The 24,712-nt window shown below is 37.2% G+C and overlaps 1 protein-coding gene across 8 annotated transcripts in view; it reads left to right on the top strand.

Annotated features, from left to right (window-relative positions):
• The window catches only part of DZIP3 (DAZ interacting zinc finger protein 3), a 115,126-nt gene extending 95,321 nt beyond the window's left edge, over positions 1–19,805 (top strand). For 5 of the 8 annotated variants that reach the window (XM_030801605.1, XM_030801606.1, XM_030801608.1 and 2 more), the window contains 6 exons: positions 5,673–5,798; positions 7,902–8,041; positions 15,596–15,716; positions 16,213–16,356; positions 16,443–16,544; positions 18,421–19,805. In XM_030801605.1, the coding sequence (XP_030657465.1) occupies positions 5,673–5,798; positions 7,902–8,041; positions 15,596–15,716; positions 16,213–16,356; positions 16,443–16,544; positions 18,421–18,531 (744 nt within the window). In that variant the 3' untranslated portion in view covers positions 18,532–19,805. Of the gene's footprint in view, positions 1–5,672; positions 5,799–7,901; positions 8,042–15,595; positions 15,717–16,212; positions 16,357–16,442; positions 16,545–18,420 lie in introns of those variants that run through there. The other 3 variants (XM_003261776.3, XM_030801607.1, XM_030801610.1) reach the window with 3 other exon arrangements.
• Positions 19,806–24,712: the final 4,907 nt, after the last annotated feature.

The following is a 24,712-nucleotide window of genomic DNA, read 5'->3' as shown; positions in this document are numbered from 1 at the left end:
TCAACAGCAAGGACAGCTTCCACTTCTGCCCCTTGTCTGCTCGTTGTTAGGGGCCAGTGGATCTTAATCAGATAAACTAATCCCTGTCCTGTATGTCTGGGAAACATAGCACCCTAACCCAGTAAATTCACACAGCTTTCCAAAAGACCTTTTAAGACGGTGTCATTGGATGACAATTTTTATTATCTTAAGAGATCTGGCAGTAGGAAGAGAGGAAAAGTGTAAGATATTTGGGGACAGATGACTTTGATATCACCACTCCTGCTTATAATAGAAACCTGAATATGTTATTTCTCCTCATGGTTGACTATAACAAAGAATTTAAAAATTACATCATTTGTATGCAGTTACACTGTTTCAAAAGCAGGATCTATAGCTAAAAGAATTATGGGATATACACCATGGGCTTTAGTTTAGAATGATAGTATTGCCTTTTATATTTTTGGTCAATTCAGTTTCTTTAGGAACACTGGATTATGGGCATTATTATTCTAGGCTTGGATCATCATCATACCCAACTACTCTGATAAGGAATGTGTTCCAGAAAAATTCCAAAGATTCCCTGCAGTAATACGTATTTTTTTGTAGGGTGTCTAAAAACACTGAACCTTCTGCCCATATTCAAAATACTGTCCTTGGATTGTAGTTAAACTCTTCCATGGCTCTTAACTATAAAATGGGTCCAGAGACTGTGAAGCTATTGTTTGGAGTTTCCTGGAACCAGAACAATATAAGTCTTGGCTGTCTGATACAGGTGATATTCTTTAGCTGACAAACATAGTCAAATCTTGACCTCCAGACCCTCCAGATCTTTTTATCCCTTTGGAGACTTTCTTATGTCTGACATGTCTTACCTGGGTTTAGTTAAGTACAAAAACCTACTGGCAGTTAGGCTGTGTGGTAATTTATAAGCATCCTTTGCTAACATTCTGAGGGTTCACCTGTATCTTTTGTGCTTCCTAATTAGGGTCACTGCTGTGCTTGATTAAGCTAACAGTTCTGTTAAAGTACAAGCATTGGTGACCACTGAGCATCTGAGGAGAGAGTTTGGGAGAAGAGCAGCTAGAAACGTTACAGTGCTATTTGCTGTAAATTGAGATGGTACATACAATGAAAGTACACTAATGAGGTCTGGGTTCAGATCTTAACTTTGTGAAGAGCTATGTTGATCTTGGGAAAATCAGCTCTTCTGGACTTTTCCTTTCCCATCAGCGAATCAGGAAATTGTACTGGATGATCTGATCACTCAAGTCCCATCTATTTCTGGGATACTAGTGTTCTAAGGAGTGGTCACCAGACTTCCATAGTAGAGAATTCTATGAAAGTGTGGATCGTTCCCAGTTTAACCCAGTAATTCTATGTGTTTCATTGTGTCATGATTTTTGTAGCTTGGCTGTTTAATCCTCAAAGAAGTGTTAGTACCAGTAAAAAGATCATGCAACGGTTATTTAAAATACACAAATCAGTAAATATGATACAACATATCAACAGAAAGAAGGACAAAAACCATATGATCATTTCAATAGATGCAGAAAAAGCATTTGACAAAATTCAACCTCACTTTATGATAAAAACTCTCAAAGAATTAGGTATAGGAGGTACATACCTCAACACAATAAAGCCCATATATGACAAACCCACAGCTAACATTATACTAAATGGGAAAAAGTTAAAAGCGTTTCCTCTGAGATCTGAAACAAGACAAGGATGCCCACTCTCACTATTTCTATTAAAAATAGTACTAGAAGTCCTAGCCAGAGCAGTTAGGCAAGAGAGGGGAAGAAAAGATATCCAAATTGGAAAGAAGGGAGTCAGATTGTCCCTTTTTGCAGACAAATGATCTTATATATAGAAAATCCCAGAGACTCCACTTAAAAACTCCTAAAACTAACAAATTTGGTAAAGATTCAGGATACAAAATCAACATACAAGAATCAATAGCATTTCTGTTTACTAATAGTGAACAATCTGAAAAAGAAATTAAGAAAATCCCATTTACAATAGCTACAAAAAACAAAGATACCTGGGAATAAGTTTAACCAAGGAGGAGAAAGATCACTACACTGAAAACTATCAAACGTTGGTGAAAGAAATTGAGGACACAAAGAAATGGAAAAATACATCGTATTCATGGATAAGAAGAATTCAAGGAAATGCAAACCAAAATTACAAGGTATCACCTCTCTTTAGTTAGAATAGCTACTGGTACCAAAACAGATATATAGACCAATGGAACAGAACAGAAGCCTCAGAAATAACGCCACACATCTACAACCATCTGATCTTTGACAAATGTGACAACAACAAGCAATGGGGAAAAGATTCCCTATTTAATAAATGGTGTTGGGAAAACTGGCTAGCCATTTGCAGAAAACAAACTGGACCCCTTCCTTACACCTTATACAAAAATCAACTCAAGATGGATTAAAGACTTAAATGTAAGACCTAAAACCCTAAAAACCCTAGAAGAAAACCTAGTCAATACCATTCAGGACATAGGCATGGGCAAAGACTTCATGACTAAAACACCAAAAGCAATGGCAACAAAAGCCAAAACTGACAAATGGGATCTAATTAAAGAGCTTCTGCACAGCATCAGAGTGAACAGGCAACCTATAGAATAGGAGAAAATTTTTGCAATCTTATCCATCTGACAAAGGGCTGATATCTAGAATCTACAAAGAACTTAAACAAATTTACAAGAAAAAAACAACCCTATCAAAAAGTGGGCAAAGGATATGAACAGACACTTCTCAAAAGATGACATTTATGTGGCCAACAAACATGAAAAAAAGCTCGTCATCACTGGTTGTTAGAGAAATGCAAATCAGAACCACAATGAGATACCATCTCACGCCAGTTAGAATGACAATCATTAAAAAGTCAGGAAACAACAGATACTAGAGAAGATGTGGAGAAATAAGAACACTTTTATACTGTTGGTGGGAGTGTAAATTAGTGCAACCATTGTGGAAGACAGTGTGACGATTCCTGAAGGGTCTAGAAACAGAAATAGACTCAGCAATCCCATTACTAGGTATATACCCAAAGGATTGTAAATCATTCTACTATAAAGACACATGCACACATACGTTTATTGCAGCACTGTTCACAATAGCAAATACTTGGAACCAACCCAAATGCCCATCAATGATAGACTGGATAAAGAAAATGTGGCAAATATACACCATAGAATACTCTGCAGCCATAAAAAAGGATGTGTTCATATCCTTTGCAGGGACATGGATGAAGTTAGAAATCATCATTCTCAGCAAACTAACACAGGAACAGAAAACCAAACACTGCATGTTCTCACTCGTAAGTGGGAGTTGAGCAATGAGAACACATGGACACAGGGAGGGGAACATCACACACTGGGGTCTGTTGGGGAGTGAGGGCTAGGGCAGGGATAGCATTAGGAGAAATACCTAATGTAGATGACGGGTTGATGGGTGCAGCAAACCACCATGGCACGTGTATACCTATGTAACAAACCTGCACATTCTGCACATGTATCCCAGAACTTAAAGTATAATAATTAGAAAAAAAAAAGAATCGCTGTTATCAAAAAACAAATGATATCAAATGTTGGCGATGATGTGGAAAAAAGGGAACCCTTACACACTGTTGGTGGGAATGTAAATTAGCACAGCTATTATGGAATACAGTATTGAGGTTCCTCAGAAAATTAAAAATACAACTACCATATGCTCCAACAATCCTACTACTGAGTATAGTGGGAAAGGACATGAAGTCAAGTATCCTGAAGAGACATCTGCACTCCCATGTTCACTGCAGCATTATTTACAATTGCTAAGATATGGCATCTATTTAAGTGTCCATAAAGGTTGAATGGATAAAGAAAATGTATATATACACAATGAAATACTACTTAGTCATAAAAAAGAATGAAATCCTGTCATTTGTGACAACTTGGATGATCCTGGAGGACATTATGTTAAGTTAAATAAGCCAGACACAGAAAGACAAATACTACCTGATCCCATGCATGTGGAATCTAAAAGAGTTGGTCTCATTAAATTAATGAATAGAACAGTGGTTACCAGAGACTAGGGAGGATAGATGGAAGGCAAGCATAGGGAGAGGTTGGTTGGTCAATGGGTACAATTAGAAAGGAAGGATAAGCTCTGGCGTTCTATTAGTAAGATGATTATAGTTAACAGTAAGGTATGGTATATCTCAAAATGGCTAGAAGAGAGGATTTTGAACATTACCACCACAAAGAAATGACAAATGAAGTGATGAATATGCCAATTACCCTTTGATCATTACACAATGTATACATGTATGAAAACATCACATTGTACCCCATTAAAAATGTACAATTATGTGTCCGTTGAAAATAAAAATAAAGTGTTATGTAATAGTGGTTCTCAAACAGAGTAGGACTGTTGACTCAGTACCCACCATTCATTCATTTTTTTAAGACTTTACATGTAAAAAATTTGACACATATGTAAAAAATAGTATAATGAACCTCTTCAAACCCAGGAGCCAGCCTCAGCATTATCAACATATTGTCAGCCTTGTTTTATGTCATTCCCTTTTTCCTCTCCACTGGAATATTTTAAAGCAAACCCCAGATATCATCCAATTTATCCATTTATGCTTTAGGATATATCCTAAAAGATGAGGAACTCTTACTGGATATAATCATAACACCATTGTCTTACCTAAGAAAATTATGATTGTTAATATCCAGTTAGAATTTTTGTTTCCCCAGTTGTTTAAAAAATCTCTTTTTCTTACCTAGCAAGCACATAATGTTCTTTGAAGATGTTAACACTCAAATGCCAGTCCAGTCTGTCCATTGTAAAGTTCCCCATTAATTTTTCACATGATATTTTTAGGATCATTACTTAGAGCTATGTTGCTGTTCCTCATTATTTAAGTTCAGTAACAAATTGTTAATTGAACTCCTGCTTTATGCTTAATGCCAGTAGTAGGGCTGGCATGTACATATTCAATAAATCTGCCCCCTTCTCTACTCCAGCCAGCAAGGTATCTTTTCCACAGATAGCTGCTAAGAAGGTCTAGATTTCCATAACCCCCTGGGAAGTACAGTAATACCCACAAGCATATCTGCAAATCACTATAGCAGAGTTTATCTCCCAGGCCCATCCCACTTCCTCTGCCAGCTCTCCTTGGAGCTAAACATTAAGTTAGAATTTCATCAAGTATTACCTCCAATATAAAATATTTTCTATGGATAACTTTGGGTTGTTCTGTGAAATTTCTGAGTATCAATATTGTCCACCAACATGGATAACACTTCCTGAGAATCTCCTTTGCATAGTTCCATGTGATTACAGTTGGGAGGGAACCTTAATGATTACCTTATCCAGCCCTCTCATTTTATAGATTAGGAAATTGGTTTCCAAGGTTATTCAGCTACATAGAGAGAAATGTGGCTAGAATCTATTTCTTTTCTGTCTTTGTCAATGCTGTTTTCAGTACATCTCATTGCCCTTTGTTTTTCCAATATTTATATGTTTCATTTTCTGACATACATTGTTTCTAATGTGCTTTGTATCTTGAGTTCAAATGAGTGTTCCCCCCCCCCGATATTGCTGTATGAATTTAGATGATTGCCTAAATATATAAATGTGTGGGGTTTTTTTGTTTATTATTGTTTATATTTTCTATTTTAGATGCAGCAGTTCTTAGGAAGACCCCTTGTGAAAGAATCTTTCTTTAGACCCATACTTACTGTTCCTCAAATGCCTGCAGTTTGCTCGGGAGTCGTCTCTGCAACTGGCCAACCTAGAGCCCCCCTGGTAAAAGCTTTCTTGGTGGAATAGATGTTAATTAGGTTTTTTATTACTCTAGTGGGCTTCCTGAATCAATATCTTCATTTTGTTCACTCATTTGATATGATAATGATGAGGGTGGTGGTGATAATTGAATGAATACTTCCTGTGAACCACTGTGCTCAGGGTGTTACATATATTATTTAACTGATACTAGCTTAGTTTTGGGATACAAAGATAAATATGTTTTTATACTAGAGAATCCTTAAAATTATAATATTGCTTCTGAAATAGGCAACAATGCAGGGTAAATTGATATTTCTAATAGATTTTTTTGGCATGGTTGTTGAGAAGATTATTGAAAAGCAGAGAAGCCAAGTCACAACAAACTAAATTATAGCATAAAGCTAAAGAAAAATTTTATTTCCACACACGTACACACACATAGTAGGACAGTGTTTCAACTGTATCTATAAACAGACAATATAAATAGCATCACCTTGGAACATAAACTGTAAAGTTATAAATCTTCCCAGCTACAAATAGCCAGATAAACTTTATCCAAACCTGAAGAAGGAACATATAAATTTGAAATTACCAGAATTATCAGTTGTAATCTTGGCGAAGGTAAACTTTTTTTATTAAAGGAAAATCTTCCAAAAGAATGATGTTAGATGTAATTAATGAAAATGCTCTAATCTTGATTTTCCTATAAGTATATTTAGGTGCAATTAATTGTTTCTTTTCTTTTCTGGTCCCCATATATTGCTAACAGTTTCCTTTTGAAATATATGGTCAGATGGACTCTGCTTATTATTGTCGAGGCTACCTGTCTATAAACAAATCTGTATATAGTCCTTAATATGTTAAATAAGTAACACATCTTTTTACTACCATAATATTACAGTGTTAACTCTTGCAATTTGCTTGCCCACCATTCTATAAGAAACTATGATAAAATTTTATTAAAAACATTAAAATACCTTAACCTCCTAATAAGATTACTTTCTGATTCCTGGGGTGAAGCTTGACATAGAAGCAAATTCAGATTTCTGGGAAATATTCTGCTTCACCTCACTTATTAGGCTCTGTACCAGTTATTACAATGACTGTTAGTAGTTGCTAGTTTTTCACGAATAATAACTAATATTTGAAAATAACCCATTAGAGCCTTACGTAAAAGGTGCAAGTGGTCATAATTATCTTAGTAATCAGATGAGCACTCCAAAAATATTCACTTATTATTTAATTAGAATCTTAAGGAACTACCATAAAATATGGAGAAAACTGATGGTTTCATGGCTACATGTCACTTCAACTTCTGCACTACCTTTATCTACAACATTGATGAGACATTGGGCAGAGCAATTCTAGTAGTATTCCCATCTTTATTTGGTTGTTTGAAAAATGTAACTTTACTTTCTCGTTATAAAGGTATATATGCTAATCACAAAATGCGAATAACAGAGAAATGTAAGCACATTAGAAAACAAAGTTACTGTGCAATTGATCCCTAAGAAATAATCACTTCTTACGCATTGTAATTTACAGACCTTTCTCTGTGTATATATATGCATTTAAAATTTAATATAAAAAGAAGTCGTATCATAAATAGTGTGCCACATACTTTTTAAAAAATCGTATTTCATGCATATCTCATGCCCAGACATATAGTTCTATTTTTAAAAACTTGATTAGATGTGCCATAATTTATTCATTCCTCTATAGACGTCAGGTTTTTTTCAGTTTTCACTGTTAAAAGAGAAACAGCAGTAAACAGCCTTCATGTTTTTCTGTACATGTGTAATTACTGAAGTAAGCATGTCCTATTTTAAAAATAAGTTTAAATATTTATAAACAGTTAGAAATATTGTTTGTATTAGTTAAGAGAAAAACCCTAAAAGGGATTGTGTATGTCAGTATTCTTCTTCATTCTACCCTTTTCTTTGTCCTATTTTTAAAATAAGTTTAAAATAGTTACAAACAATTAGAAACATTAATTAAGAGAAAAACTCTAAAAATTGAATGTGTATGCCACTACTCTTCTTCATTGTACCCATTTTCTGAGGTATAGGAATGTCACTACTTAATAATTAAACCTGATGGGCTGTAACTCTCTGCCTCTTACAGATGACTGGCATAGCCTGGGCTCTGCCAGCGCCTGTGGGAGACGCTGTGCCTCCCAGTGCAGGTCTGGGGAGTGATCCCTCCATGATGAATTGGGAGAGAATTACAGACAGGCTGAAAACTGCCTTTCCACAACAAACCAGGTACCTTAGTTTTTATTTATTGGTGGATACAGATCATATTCTCCAGTTTTCATAGCCATAATTGTGGCAATGAAACATTTCAGAGAAACATAACAAACACAAAAAAAGTACAGATGTTTCCTTACCTTGACCTTGGTAAGGAAAAAGAAATTTACCAAGAAGAGACAGTGTTCAATGGTGAACCTCCTCATTAAAAAGTTACTAGTCTTATATCATGAGAGAGTAACTTTAAATTTAGGTATGCTCATTTACTGAAAGTACAACTAGACATAAACTTACCCAATTTTAATGGCACTAACTGCCATAATTATCTTAACCTATCTCCACAGTGAATTTTAAGTTGATTGTATGCTATATAAGCCCAAACATCTTTAGGATTTAATTTCCTAATTTCCTTAATTTTGAGGGTCCTTATACTTTCTTTGTTGGAGAACACACTAAAAATGCAAGAAATCATAACTTTACTGTGCTTTTCACAGTCTACTTTTAGTAGAAAGATATTTAATTATATTCCTACACAAATGAAGTTTCTTTTATCTTAACTCATACCTAAGGAAATAATTCTACTTTTCACAAGTATTTTTATTTCAATACAAACATTTAATATATATACTGGCACACTTCATTATTAAATTATAATTTTATAAATTTCATAATAGCGAATAGATAATAAAATAGAACTCTAGTACAGTTGTTATAAATATGTATAAAAACATTATAAATCAAAGGTAGTTGCATAAGGCTGATGACGTGACACTTCATTTGGGAAACAAAAATATTTCATTATACTTTGTCCCATCAAAAATGTACATGCAGGCTTTGGGTCAATGGATCTTGGGAATTGAAAAGGAACATATCAATTAAAATAATTGTGGGTTCTGGGGTGGAGCCAAGATGGCCAAATAGGAACAGCTCCAGTCTACGGCTCCCAGCCTGAGCGACACAGAAGACCAGTGATTTCTGCATTTCCGTTTGAGGTACCGGTTTCATCTCACTAGGGAGTGCCAAACAGTGGGTGCAGGACAGTCGGTGAAGCACACTGTGCATGAGCCAAAGCAGGGTGAGGCATTGCCCCACTCGGGAAGTGCAAGGGGTCAGGGAGTTCCCTTTCCTAGTCAAAGAAAGGGGTAACAGACGGCACCAGGAAAATCGGGTCAGTCCCACCCTAATACTGCGCTTTTCCAATGGGCTGGGAAAACGGCACACCAGGAGATTGTGTCCCGCACCTGGCTCAGAGGGTCCTATGCCCACGGAGTCTCGCTGATTGCTAGCACAGCAGTCTGAGATCAAACTGCAAGGCGGCAGCTAGGCTGGGGGAGGGGCACCCGCCATTGCCCAGGCTTGCTTAGGTTAACAAAGCAGCCAGGAAGCTGGAACTCGGTGGAGCCCACCACAGCTCAAGGAGGCCTGCCTGCCTCTGTAGGCTCCACCTCTGGGGGCAGGGCACAGACAAACAAAAATTCAGCAGGAACCTCTGCAGACTTAATTGTCCCTGTCTGACTGACAGCTTTGAAGAGAGTAGTGGTTCTCCCAGCATGCAGCTGGAGAGCTGAGAACAGACAGACTGCCTCCTAAAGTGGGTCCCTGACCCCCGAGCAGCCTAACTGGGAGGCACCCCCCAGTAGGGACAGACTGACACCTCACTCGGCCAGGTACTCCTCTGAGACAAAACTTCCAGAGGAACTATCAGACAGCTGAATTTGTGGTCTCACGAAAATCCGCTGTTCTGCAGCCACCACTGCTGACACCCAGCCACACAGGGTCTGGAGTGGACCTCTAGTAAACTCCAACAGACCTGCAGCTGAGGGTCCTGTCTGGTAGAAGGAAAACTAACAAACAGAAAGGACATCCACACCAAAAACCCATCTGTACATCACCATCATCAAAGACCAAAAGTAGATAAAACCACAAAGATGGGGAAAAAACAGAGCAGAAAAACTGGAAACTCTAAAAAGCAGAGCACCTCTCCTCCTCCAAAGGAACACAGTTCCTCACCAGCAATGGAACAAAGCTGGACAGTGGATGACTTTGACGAGTTGAGAGAAGAAGGCTTCAGACGATCAAACTACTCCGAGCTATGGGAGGAAATTCAAAACAATAGCAAAGAAGTTAAAAACTTTGAAAAAAAATTAGACGAATGGATAACTAGAATAACCAATGGAGAGAAGGGCTTAAAGGAGCTGATGGAGCTGAAAGCCAAGTATCGAGAACTACGCGAAGACTGCAGAAGCCTCGGTAGCCGATGCGATCAACTGGAAGAAAGGGTATCACTGATGGAAGATGAAATGAAGCGAGAAGGGAAGTTTAGAGAAAAAAGAATAAAAAGAAATGAAAAAAGCCTCCAAGAAATTTGGGACTATGTGAAAAGACCAAACCTACGTCTGATTGGTGTACCTGAAAATGATGGGGAGAATGGAACCAAGTTGGAAAGCACTCTGCAAGATATTATCCAGGAGAACTTCCCCAATCTAGCAAGGTAGGCCAACATTCACATTAGGAAATACAGAGAACGCCACAAAGATACTCCTCGAGAAGAGCAACTCCAAGACACATAATTGTCAGATTCACCAAAGTTGAAATTAAGGAAAAAATGTTAAGGGCAGCCAGAGAGAAAGGTCAGGTTACCCACAAAGGGAAGCCCATCAGACTAACAGCTGATCTCTCAGCAGAAACTCTACAAGCCAGAAGAGAGTGGGGGCCGATATTCAACATTCTTAAAGAAAAGAATTTTCAACCCAGAATTTCATATCCAGCCACACTAAGCTTCATAAGTGAAGGAGAAATAAAATCCTTTACAGACAAGCAAATGCTGAGTGATTTTGTCACCACCAGGCCTGCCCTAAAAGAGCTCCTGAAGGAAGCACTAAATAAACATGGAAAGGAACAACCGGTACCAGCCCCTGAAAACATGCCAAATTGTAAAGACCATCGAGGCTAGGAAGAAACTGCATCAACCAATGAGCAAAATAACCAACTAACATCATAATGACAGGATCAGATTCACACATAACAATATTAACTTTAAATGTAAATGGGCTAAATGCTCCAATTAAAAGACACAGACTGGCAAACTGGATAAGGAGTCAGGACCCATCAGTGTGCTGTATTCAGGAAACCCATCTCACGTGCAGAGACACACATAGACTCAAAATAAAGGGATGGAGGAAGATCTATCAAGCAAATGTAAAACAAAAAAAGGCAGGGGTTGCAATCCTAGTCTCTGATAAAATAGACTTTAAACCAACAAAGATCAAAAGAGACAAAGAAGGCCATTACATAATGGTAAAGGGATCAATTCAACAAGAAGAGCTAACTATCCTAAATATATATGCACCCAACACAGGAGCACCCAGATTCATAAAGCAAGTCCTGAGTGACCTACAAAGAGACTTAAACTCCCACACAATAATAATGGGAGATTTTAACACCCCACTGTCAACATTACACAGATCAACAAGACAGAAAGTTAACAAGGATATCCAGGAATTGAACTCAGCTCTGCACAAAGTGGACCTAATAGACATCTACAGAACTCTCCACCCCAAATCAACAGAATATACATTTTTTTCAGCACCACACCACACCTATTCCAAAATTGACCACATAGTTGGAAGTAAAGCTCTCCTCAGCAAATGTAAAAGAACAGAAATTATAACAAACTGTCTCTCAGACCACAGTGCAATCAAACTAGAACTCAGGATTAAGAAACTCACTCAAAACTGCTCAACTACATGGAAACTGAACAACCTGCTCCTGAATGACTACTGGGTACATAATGAAATGAAGGCAGAAATAAAGATGTTCTTTGAAACCAATGAGAACAAAGACACAACATACCAGAATCTCTGGGACACATTCAAAGCAGTGTGTAGAGGGAAATTTACAGCACTAAATGCCCACAAGAGAAAGCAGGAAAGATCCAAAATTGACACCCTAACATCACAATTAAAAGAACTAGAAAAGCAAGAGCAAACACATTCAAAAGCTAGCAGAAGGCTAGAAATAACTAAAATCAGAGCAGAACTGAAGGAAATAGAGACACAAAAAACCCTTCAACAAATTAATGAATCCAGGAGCTGGTTTTTTGAAAAGATCAACAAAATTGATAGACCGCTAGCAAGACTAATAAAGAAGAAAAGAGAGGAGAATCAAATAGATGCAATAAAAAATGAAAAAGGGGATATCACCACCAAACCCACAGAAATACAATCTACCATCAGAGAGTACTACAAACACCTCTATGCAAATAAACTAGAAAATCTAGAAGACATGGATAAATTCCTCGACAAATACACCCTCCCAAGACTAAACCAGGAAGAAGTTGAATCTCTGAATAGACCAATAACAGGCTCTGAAATTGTGGCAATAATCAATAGCTTACCAACCAAAAAGAGTCCAGGACCTGATGGATTCACAGCCGAATTCTACCAGAGGTACAAGGAGGAACTGGTACCATTCCTTCTGAAACTATTCCAATCGATAGAAAAAGAGGGAATCCTCCCTAACACATTTTATGAAGCCAGCATCGTCCTGGTACCAAAGCCTGGCAGAGACATAACCAAAAAAGAGAATTTCAGACCAATATCCTTGATGAACATTGATGCAAAAATCCTCAATAAACTACTGGCAAACCCAATCCAGCAGCACATCAAAAAGCTTATACACCATGATCAAGTGGGCTTCATCCCTGGGATGCAAGGCTGGTTCAACATATGCAAATCAATAAATGTAATCCAGCATATAAACAGAACCAAAGACAAAAACCACATGATTATCTCAATAGATGCAGAAAAGGCCTTTGACAAAATTCAACAACCCTTCATGCTAAAAACTCTCAATAAATTAGGTATTGATGGGATGTATCTCAAAATAATAAGAGTTATCTATGACAAACCCACAGCCAATATCATACTGAATGGGCAAAAACTGGAAGCATTCCCTTTGAAAACTGGCACAAGACAGGGACGCCCTCTCTCACCACTCCTATTCAACATAGTGCTGGAAGTTCTGGCCAGAGCAATCAGGCAGGAGAAGGAAATAAAGGGTATTCAATTAGGAAAAGAGGAAGTCAAATTGTCCCTGTTTGCAGATGACATGATTGTATATCTAGAAAACCCCATTGTCTCAGCCCAAAATCTCCTTAAGCTGATTAGCAACTTCAGCAAAGTCTCAGGATACAAAATCAATGTACAAAAATCACAAGCATTCTTGTACACCAATCACAGACAAACAGAGAGCCAAATTATGAGTGAACTCCAATTCACAATTGCTTCAAAGCGAATAAAATACCTCGGAATCTAACTTACAAGGGATGTGAAGGAGCTCTTCAAGGAGAGCTACAAACCACTGCTCAATTAAATAAAAGAGAATACAAACAAATGGAAGAACATTCCATGCTCATGGGTTGGAAGAATCAATGTCGTGAAAATGGCCATACTGCCCAAGGTAATTTATAGATTCAATGCCATCCCCATCAAGCTACCAATGACTTTCTTCACAGTATTGGAAAAAACTACTTTAAAGTTCATATGGAACCAAAAAAGAGCCCGCATTGCCAAATCAATCCTAAGCCAAAAGAACAAAGCTGGAGGCATCACGCTACCTGACTTCAAACTATACTACAAGGCTACAGTAACCAAAACAGCATGGTACTGGTACCACAACAGAGACATAGATCAATGGAACAGAACAGAGCCCTCAGAAATGATGCCGCATATCTACAACTATCTGATCTTTGACAAACCTGACAAAAACAAGAAATGGGGAAAGGATTCCCTATTTAATAAATGGTGCTGGGAAAACTGGCTAGCCATATGTAGAAAGCTGAAACTGGATCCCTTCCTTACACCTTATACAAAAATTAATTCAAGATGGATTAAAGACTTAAATGTTAGACCTAAAGCCATTAAAATCCTACAAGAAAACCTAGGCAATACCATTCAGGACATAGGCATGGGCAAGGACTTCATGTCTAAAACACCAAAAGCAATGGCAACAAAAGCCAAAATTGACAAATGGGATCTCATTAAACTAAAGAGCTTCTGCACAGCAAAAGAAACTACCATCAGAGTGAACAGGCAACCTACAGAATGGGAGAAAATTTTTGCAACCTACTCATCTGACAAAGGGCTAATATCCAGAATCTACAATGAACTCAAACAAATTTACAAGAAAAAAACAAACAACCCCATCAAAAAGCGGGCAAAGGACATGAACAGACACTTCTCAAAAGAAGACATTTATGCAGCCAAAAAACACATGAAAAAATGCTTATCATCACTGGCCATCAGAGAAATGCAAATCAAAACCACAGTGAGATACCATCTCACACCAGTTAGAATGGCCATCATTCAAAAGTCAGGAAACAACAGGTGCTGGAGAGGATGTGGAGAAATGGGAACACTTTTACACTGTTGGTGGGACGGTAAACTAGTTCAACCATTGTGGAAGTCAGTGTGGCGATTCCTCAGGGATCTAGAAGTAGAAATACCATTTGACCCAGCCATCGCATTACTGGGTATATACCCAAAGGACTATAAACCATTCTGCTATAAAGACACATGCACACGTATGTTTATTGCGACACTATTCACAATAGCAAAGAGTTGGAACCAACCCAAATGTCCAACAACGATAGACTGGATTAAGAAAATGTGGCACATATACACCATGAAATACTATGCAGCCATAAAAAATGATGAGTTCGTGTCCTTTGTAGGGACATGGATGAAACTGGGAAACATCATTCTCAGTAAACTATCGCAAGGACAAAAAACAAAACACCGCATGTTCTCACTCATAGGTGGGAATTGAACAATGAGAACTCATGGACACAGGAAGGGGAACATCACACTTCAGGGACTGTTGTGGGGTGAGGGGAGGGGGGAGGGACAGCATTAGGAGATATATCTAATGCTAAATGACGAGTTAATGGGTGCAGCAAAACAACATGGCACATGGATACATATGTAACAAACCTGCACATTGTGCACATGTACCCTAAAACCTAAAGTATAATAGTAATAAAAAATAATAATAATAATAATTGTGGGTTCTTTCATTATATAATTAATGTGATTTTTAACCCTTGCTTTCCTGTTCTGTTTAATCTTTGTTTTCTGAGTTTTACAAAAGTACAACTATTAACCCTGATAAAGAAGAGAGAAACCAATAGCAACATAGTTAAAAATCAATATGTTATCCCGAGCAAGAGACCACTTGAGAGATGGTATAAAGAACCCAGTGCATAAATAAGTGGATAAACTTAATTTTCACCTAGTGAGCTCTCAAAAACAAAGTCTCTTTTTGGAAAGAAAATAAGTACTAAACTTTATCACTCATGAAAACATTAAGTATCATTAATGAACACAATTAGGAATTTTCATTTGGTTTAAGATAAATGCAGATGGACCTTTAGATCAAAGACCTAAAGAGTCCTGTCTGTATGCTACATATCAATCATACGATAGGATTTTATATCTCCTTTGGTGGGTACATCCTCAAAGGTACTAAGGAAAATCATTACTGCCCTTTCCTTTCCTTGATCTCTTCCAGAAAGGAGCTTACAGATTTCTTACGGAAATTGAAGGATGCTCATGGAAAGTCCTTGTCTGGACTGACATTTGATGAAATTGTTTGCAAGATTTCCCAATTTATTGACCCCAAAAAGTCTCAGGTAAAATGCAAAAGCAACCAAAAAATCTGTATCTCTCTGCCCTTAACTTTAGTAGTTAACTGTTTTAAATATCTCCATAACCTGTTCAGAAAATCAGTAACTTGTAATCATATTAAATCATCTGTTAACAGTAAATAACAACTTGAACTTAACAAATGATATCAGAAGTCTTTTTGAAATACCTGTTACCTAATCATTCTAGAATAAAACTGACCTCCTTGAAATTTGCTCTAGTTTCTTTGAATGAGTCTAAAGAGGGAGATATTTTCTAATTTTCTTGAAAGATTTATTTTAATTAAAAGAATATATAGAGTTATTTTCGTTTTTACCTAGCTCTGAGTATGTAAGTATTGCCACCATTTTGTTCAAGATTTCTCACAAATCTGATTATTTACCCTTTTGCTAGTTCTTACTATACCCCATTCTGTACTAATGTGTCAGCTCTTACAGTTTCAGGACAACTCTGAAAAAATAAACATTATGTTCTTATTTTCAGAGTCAAGGAAAATCAGTGTCAAATGTTAATTGTGTTTCACCTAGTCATTCTCCATCACAGCCTGATGCTGCCCAGCCCCCAAAACCAGCCTGGAGGCCACTCACTTCACAGGGTCCTGCCGCATGGGAAGGAGCCAATAATCCGGTGAGACCGAAATTTTTGATTCTGAACACATTTAGATTTGGGAGAAAACAATGAGCTAAATTTAACATTTTCTGTATTTTCCCTAGGATGAGGAAGAGGAAGAAGAAGAGCCTTGTGTGATCTGTCATGAGAATCTGTCTCCAGAAAATCTTTCAGTTTTGCCTTGCGCTCACAAATTCCACGCTCAGGTAACACTTTAAATTTTCCCATTAATCAGCGAGATGAGATTCATACTGCCTTACTTACTATCGTATACATGCATCATTATGCAGTGTTGTCTCACAAGTTCCACTGGATATAACTCTGAGCTTTTGGGTACCACACAGAAACATTTATGCTTTTCCCATACATAGCCATGGATTGCATTGTGCTCTCTCAGATCGCCATCCACCCTACAGAAGAAGGGGACAATGTTGAGAGTCAGATGGTACACAGTAGGCAGTTCCTTCGAATAGAACTGGGACAAATGTCAATTGACATGGTAGTTCAGTGGCAGAACTAGCAACAGCACCACTTGAAATTGACATGCTATAAATACCACATAGTGTCCTTTGTCCATAATTAATGACAGCCCCCTTTCATAAAGCATAAGATTTATCAGTCTCTTCAGGCTCCTATATTTGCTTTTGAAAGATACTCAGGCTTGAGTTTTGATGTTAGAAGAATGTGAAGTTGGGCCGGGCATGGTGGCTCACGCCTGTAATCCCAGCACTTTAGGAGGCTGAGGCGGGTGGATCATGAGGTCAGGAGATCGAGACCATCGTGGCTAACACGGTGAAACCTCATCTCTACTAAAAATATGGAAACAAAATTAGCCGGGCGTGGTGGTGGGTGCCTGTAGTCCCAGCTACTCAGGAGGCTGAGGCGGGAGAATGGCGTGAACCCAGGAGGTGGAGCTTGCAGTGAGCCAAGATCGGGCCCCTGCACTCCAGCCTGGGTGACAGAGCGAGACTCCATCTCAAAAAAAGAAAAAGAAAAATGTGAGGTTGGCATGTCTTTTGTTGATTCTTGGCATTCATGTAGATTAACTTCTGGTGTTACTGCCACACAGTTGCTATTGGTATATAATTTATGATCCAAGTCCTCTGTTGCAGAGATGTAATTTGACACAGGAAAAGGTAGTCATAGAAAAGAAAGGCTTTTCAGGGAAGTGAATAATAGCCAGTTCAGTCAAGCCATGTTTGTAAGACATCGTTTCAAAGATATGATATGTGGTACCTGGTACAGAATTATATTTTGTATTTGCTCTAATATGAAGATACATCCACAAAATGCCTAATCCCAAAGGTTTTCTAGGAAAGATCCTTAGCCATTGATTTTCCCCTTTGAAGTTTATAAGGTTCTGACAATTTAGGAAATACATGTTTAACAAAACTTATCCTACTCTTTGCCATTGCCCACAAGTAGAAAGCATATAATTCATTCAGGTTATTTTTTATGACTATAGTTAGTGGGCCTATTATATATAGTGCTTATTATTAATCCTCGCTCATCTGACCTGGCCCTCCATTATTTATATATGTAAAAATGATTTGTTTTTGGAGAGTCAGTATTCAAGCAAGTGACTTAACAGATAGTTCATAGCTGAAAATCGCTGTCATTATCACCAAAGAAAACAATCTGAGAAGTGTATTCATGATCTAGGGATTTTAACCGCAAACACCATAAGCATTTCATACGAGGTACTAGTGACTTTTGTATGATTAGTTATGACTTTTTCTGGATTATAAATGAGAACAGTGTATAGTAAACCAAAGAATATAGCAAGTTTCTCCAATTTCCTTGTCAGGAAGAATTGCTAGTCATCTTGAAAATTGAGGTTGAAGGAAGCATTTCTAGTAGAATAAACTGGCTAAAAGGTATTGTGCAGTTAGTTACCACCTATTTTGTTCAGCAAACCACAGGGAAGGTGCCATGGTTGCAGCAATTGGCTTGACAATCCACAGGGTAAGGCTTTAAAGATCCATCAGAAGACATGTTGGTTGGTAACCCTGATGCATAGAGTGACAACTGCCTCTGCTAGGCTAAATCTGAGAGAGTGACATAAATCTTTTTGCTCCTTAGTGCATTAGACCATGGTTGATGCAACAGGGGACATGTCCAACGTGCAGACTCCACGTTTTGCTACCAGAAGAATTCCCCGGTCACCCCAGCCGGCAGTTGCCCAAGATCTGATACAAGGTCAGGGGTGTTTATGCAAAGGAAGCTCAGTTTTCTTTTATTATGAGCTGCTTGTGTGAGTGGTGTAAAGCTATGTGCTCTTCAATATAGTGCTAAAGAAGCCAGCTAATTTTATCAAAGCAGCAGCCAAAGAAGTCAGGACAAATCTTCAGGACCTGTGAAATGAACTGAAAGAGCTTGAAGCAGATGGAATGTTAATAGTTACACTATATATGCTCTTATCTTAGTAGGTTTTTTTCTTGTAATGGAAACATAACTGTTAGTATATTTGTTAGGATGTTTTTTCTTGTCTTTTAAAATTCTTATTTCACTCATCCTTTACTCTCCCCTCAAGTATTCTACACTTTAATTTCCTGAAATAAATTTAAGCAAGAAGAAAAGGGAAATAGTAAAGAAGTAGGAAAATCCCATGGAAATTTATGTTCCTTCTAACTTTTAAAACTACCTAAAAAATATAATTGATTTAAATTTTATCTCAATATTCCTCATTCTTTTATATCCCCTTAAATAGGTACCCATGAAGAGATTATGAGCTACTTGAAGGTGGAGACCGTACTGGCTTGTAATGGCTTATGAGTGACAATCGTTAGTTTGAGGAATTTTGTGAGACAGTTGTCAAATTGTTGCTAGCTTGAAATCTGCGGCAATTGGAGTATTTACACCATAGAAATTGGTAAATGCTGGAAGTGAAGACATACCTTTCCCTCAAGAGCTAGTTGTTAAACCTTTACCAGCATACCACTGGACCTTGTCTAAAATTTCTTTGTGTTACCAGTGTCTTGCCCAGTAGATACAAGATAAATATTGCCAGAATCAGATATCAGGAAGTAGTAAGAAAAGGAGTTAATATGCAAACTAAATCACTTGCTCAATTGAATAATTGAGATCCTCTGTTCATTTGTTCCTTGGACCTTAATCATTTGCATTTTGGAGAAAATTTTTTTCTGCTTTAAAAGTCTGTAATTTCACTTTTTGTGTCGGGGAGAGAGAAAAACTATTTGTCTGTAGTTGCTTTTTGTGACAAAGTGAATACCCACTGGGCTAAGTTGCATATCTAAAGCTTGTCACTAAGAATTTTCGTTTTTAGGGGCTAAAAACCTATTTTGAAAATAGTGTTGTGTGAATGCTGTAAGTGTTGTCCATGTCTCTTGTTTCAGAATTAAAAGAATTCAGAGTTACCTGGTGAGATAAATGTTCTTTGCTTCATATTCACAGTTTCACCTTCATTTAAATTTATGGGGAAGAATAAATGTTTCCTGACTCAGAAACAATTTTGCCTCCATATTTCAGTGCAAATATATTTTGAAGTTACTTTTAAATATTTATTTAAAACCTCTGTTTCTGTAACTGTATGTTAAACGTATTCTTCTGTAATGAGAATAGACTGGAACATGTGAGGGAAAAATATCAAAAAAAGATGACAGTCATCTAGACATGTAAAATGCCAAGAATGTCTTAGAATTGCACAATTTAGAATTTATAGAGCCTTTAGTCACCTTCTCTAGCACCTTGTATTAGTCCATTTTCATGCTGCTGATAAAGACATACCTGAGATTGGGCAATTTACAAAAGAAAAAGGTTTAATGGACTTACAGTTCCACATGACTGAGGAGGCCTGACAATCATGGTGGAAGGCAAAGAGGAGCAAGTCACATCTTACATGGATGGCAGCAGACAAGGAGAGAGAGCTTGTGCAGGGAAACTCCCATTTTTAAAACCATCAGATCTCGTGAGGCTTACTATCACGAGAACAACATGGGAAAGACCTGCCCCCGTAATTAAATTATTTCCCACCAGGTCCCTCCCACAACATGGAATCATGGGAGATACAAGATATTTGGGTGGAGACACAGAGCCAAACCATATCACACCTTAAGGTCAAGGTCATATAGCTAGTTATCTTGTAAAACCAATGTTTCTTAGTTCATATTTACAACTGCAATTTCACTTTCATTTAGAAAAGAATAAATGTTTCTTAATTGAACAACTATTTTATCTGTGTATTTCATTATAAGCATATTCTGAAACTACTTGAAATCTACTTCAGATGTATCTTTCTGTTTAATTGGGCTTAAACTTTTTCTTCTGTTTTGAGAAACGTTAGGAAAATGGGAAGGAAAATATCCAAGAAGACAGTTATATAGACTTATAAAATGCCACAATTGTTTTGAAATAACAGAATGCCAAAGTTCATTGGGTCCTTAGTGACATATAATTCACTCTTATTTTACAGATATGTTGTACCCAATGTCACATGGCCAGATGATGGCTAGGCCAGTCTCAGTACTTGAGGGTCCCTGATGCCTCATCACATGCTTTCTCCACAAACTCATGCTGTAATAGGGTATTGGTGTTGACTTGCCATGCTTAGCTCCAAGGATGGGGCCAGAGAACTTAATACAATAGTTGTTATATAGGGAGAATGTAGTAGGACAGTGCTCCAGAAAGTTATATTTAGTTCTTTAGGTGCTGAAGGTAATGGGATTATAGTTTTTGATGTATACTTTAACAGTAAAGACAATTGCAGGGGTCATTCTACCACACACAGTGATCACTGTCATGCCTGTGCCTACTGAAGGATGATCCAGAACACTCCACCCTGCTGAGAAATCCAGTGAGGACCAGAAAGCTCTTAAAGTGGAAATATTTCCATCAAAAACAATCTGAAAGTATCCAGTAATATCACTGCAGCTGCTGTTAGATGATATGTCTTAGATTTTCCTTCATATTTATTGTCCATGTGTATAACATTTTATAGCTTCTATGGGATACCTTCAAATGTGTTTAGTCGCCCATTTGATCCATGAATAACTCTGAGGTGAATGTTATTATGCTTATTTTACAAATGATGAACCTGAGACTCAAGTAAGAGGGAAATAATCTGTCCAAAGTCATAGGTACAAAGTGGCATTCTGAGATTTGATTGGAGTCCCTTAGCTGATATTCTCTTCATAGTTGCAGCCTCACTTTGGGTTGACTTTGTGCACACAAGAAATACAGTATTTTCTTCCTTTTAAATAAATTTTATGATAAATTTTATTTTATGATTAATTCAGGGAAGATAGGCTTATATTTTACTAGATTCAAAGTTAGCAAGAACCACCTGCATTTATAAAATACTCCTGGAGTACCTTATCTGTGAGCCTCTCAGTTAAGAATTCCAGGATCACAGTAATGTGGGACTATTCTGCTTTATACCCAGATAAAAACAACAAATGAATACTAATTTATTATAAAGATATATAGTTTGATTTTCTTGAGTTGGCAGTTCTCAGTAACTAGTGCAGATTTGAATATGCTACTTAACAGAACTAATGGGCTCTTGCTCTTAATTATCCTGGACCACCATCATATTACATGATGTATTTATAACAATGCATATTCCAGTAAGCTGTCTGGGAATCTCCATTTGGGGTAAGTACCACAGGTGTTCTGATGCACATTATATTTTGAAAACAACTGCTATAGTAGAAAGCAGATTTCTCACTCAGATCTAGGTTTAGATTTTTGAATTCCATATCTAGCATATTGTATGATCATGAAGACATTACTTTTCTCAACCAGTTTCTTTTCTGGAAAATAGATAAAATGCTACTTGCCTGACTGTTTCATTTTAAATGAACATTTATTAGTTTTCTTTCCCAAAGTAGCAAATGAAATTTCCATTAATCATTCAATCTGTTTACACTTACTCCTTGATCATAAAGTTATTAAAGGTTTTTTATCTTCAACTATCCTTATTAAAGCAAAGAGAGTAAAATATAACCAGTAGTCCAACTTCTATTTTCACATGGCCCCAAAAATGTTGAGTGTTAAGTTTATTGCATAAAAATATAACACTCTCATAACATTTGCTTGATCCATTTAAACTACATGAACTTTAATAATTCCTAATACTGCCTAGCAAGGTTGAACAAACTGATAATGATCTAGGAGACTGAAAGTTTTGAAGATATGTAGGAAAGATATCTCCATTTGAGAGGCAAGGACATTAAAGAAGTGATTTGTTCAAGGTCATGCAATGTTTGAGTAGTAAGGTCGTGATTCTAGACTCCTCACATCAAAGTCAGTATACTCTCCATGTGTTTATTGCAGCACTATTTACAATAGCAAAGACTTGGCAAACCCAAATGCCCATCAATGATAGACTGCATAAAGAAAATGTGGCACATATACATCATGGAATACCATTCAGCCATAAAAAAAGTTGAGTTCATGTCCTTTGCAGGGACATGGATGAAGCTAGAAACCATCATTCTCAGCAAACTAACACAGGAACAGAAAACCAAACACCACCTTTTCTCACTCAAATGGGAGTTGAACAGTGAGAACACAAGGACACAGGGAGGGGAACATCACACACTGTGGCCTGTTGGAGGGTGGAGGGCAAGGGAAGGGAGAGCATTAGGACAAATACCTAATGCATGTGGGGCTTAAAAACCTAGATGACAGGTTGATAGGTGTAGCAAACCACCATGGCACATGAATACCTATGAAACAAACCTACACGTTCTGCACATGCATCCCAGAACTTAAAATAAAATCAGTGTACTCCCCATAACACCGTTTTGCCTTTTTAAAAAACAAATGAAACTATTTGAAAACCACTAAAGTATTTCTCTGGGTAAAGATGGAAGCAAAATAAGATTAAAATAGTCTTATCACAAGGAGACATTGTTCTAGCTCAGAATAAAGCTGAATTTACAGTATTGTTACATCAAGGTTGATAGTATTTGATTAATACTTGAAAAGAGCAAAGACCAGATTCTTCATCTTTTCAATTTCAAACATTATGTTGGTGTTTAGAGCATATCTCCAGGGTTGTATCATTTTTTTAACCATGAAATGTAACAACCACAATAAGGATTCTAACATCATAAGAACACACCTCTGCAGTATGAATAATCTCTGTCAGTGCGCTAACTCAGCTCAGAGAAAATAGCAGTGGTATACGAAACTGTCACCATGGGCCTTTGACATCTCCCTTGAAAATACTATGTGCCAAAAGGAAGGGCTAATTACAGGAAATAGTTGCAAAGTTTTGCATTATTCTAATCTAAGGAAAACTAAGTCCGAGGGCCTATGACAAGAGCCATTCCTCAGCAACTAAAGGTGAAATATTTCAGGTAAGAAAAGTAGATTGTTTTAATAAATTATGAACATATTCACAACATTATCAGATCATTACAAAATAAACCTAAACATTCAAACCAATATTTATTTATTGGATATGTTTTTTAAAAGCCAGAAACTTAATTGTTAATTTTTGCATACATAATAGGTCCATATATTTATGGGATACATGAGATACTAAACATAGTCCTTTAAGCATGCAATGCATAATAATTTCATCATGGTAAATGGGTTATCCATCCTCTCAAGCATTTATCCTCTCTGTTATAAACAATCCAAATATACTATTTTAGTTATATTAAAATGTAGTTATTATTGACTATAGTTTCCCTGTTTTGTTATCAAATACTAGGTCTTATTCATTCTCTCTATTTTTTTGTACCCATTAACCATCCCCACTTTTTCCCCCACCAGATACCACATTACCCTTCCCAGCCTCTGGTAACTATCCTGCTACTCTCTGTCTCTATGAATTCAATTGTTTTAATTTTTAGCCCCCACAAATAAGTGAGATCATGCAATGTTTGTTTTTCCATGCCTGGCTTATTTCACTTAATGACCTCCAGTTCCACCCATGTTGTTGCAAATGACAGGATCTCATTCTTTTTTATAGTTGAACAGCACTCCATTGTGTGTATGTGCCACATTTTCTGTCTGCATTCGTCTGTCGATGGACACTTAGGTTGCTTTCAAATCTTGGCTTTTGTGAACGGTGCTGCAACAAATATGGAAATGCAGATATCTCTTTAATATGCTGATTTCTTTTTTTGTGGTATATGCTCAGCAGTGAGATTGCTGGATCATATGGTCGCTCAATTTTTAATTTTTTGAGGAACCTCCAAACCGCTTTCTAAGTGGTTGTACTAATTTAAATTGCCACCAACATTATATGAGGGTTCCCTTTTCTCCACATCGTCTCCAGCATTTGTTATTGCCTGTCTTTTGGATAAAAGCCATTTTAACTGTGGTGAGATAGCATCTCATTGTAGTTTTGATTTACATTTTTTTCTGATGATCTGTTTGCCATTTGTACATCTTCTTT

Source organism: Nomascus leucogenys, chromosome 21 (assembly GCF_006542625.1).
Source record: "Nomascus leucogenys isolate Asia chromosome 21, Asia_NLE_v1, whole genome shotgun sequence".
Lineage (NCBI taxonomy): Eukaryota > Metazoa > Chordata > Mammalia > Primates > Hylobatidae > Nomascus > Nomascus leucogenys.
This window is presented reverse-complemented; position numbering and strand designations above follow the sequence as displayed.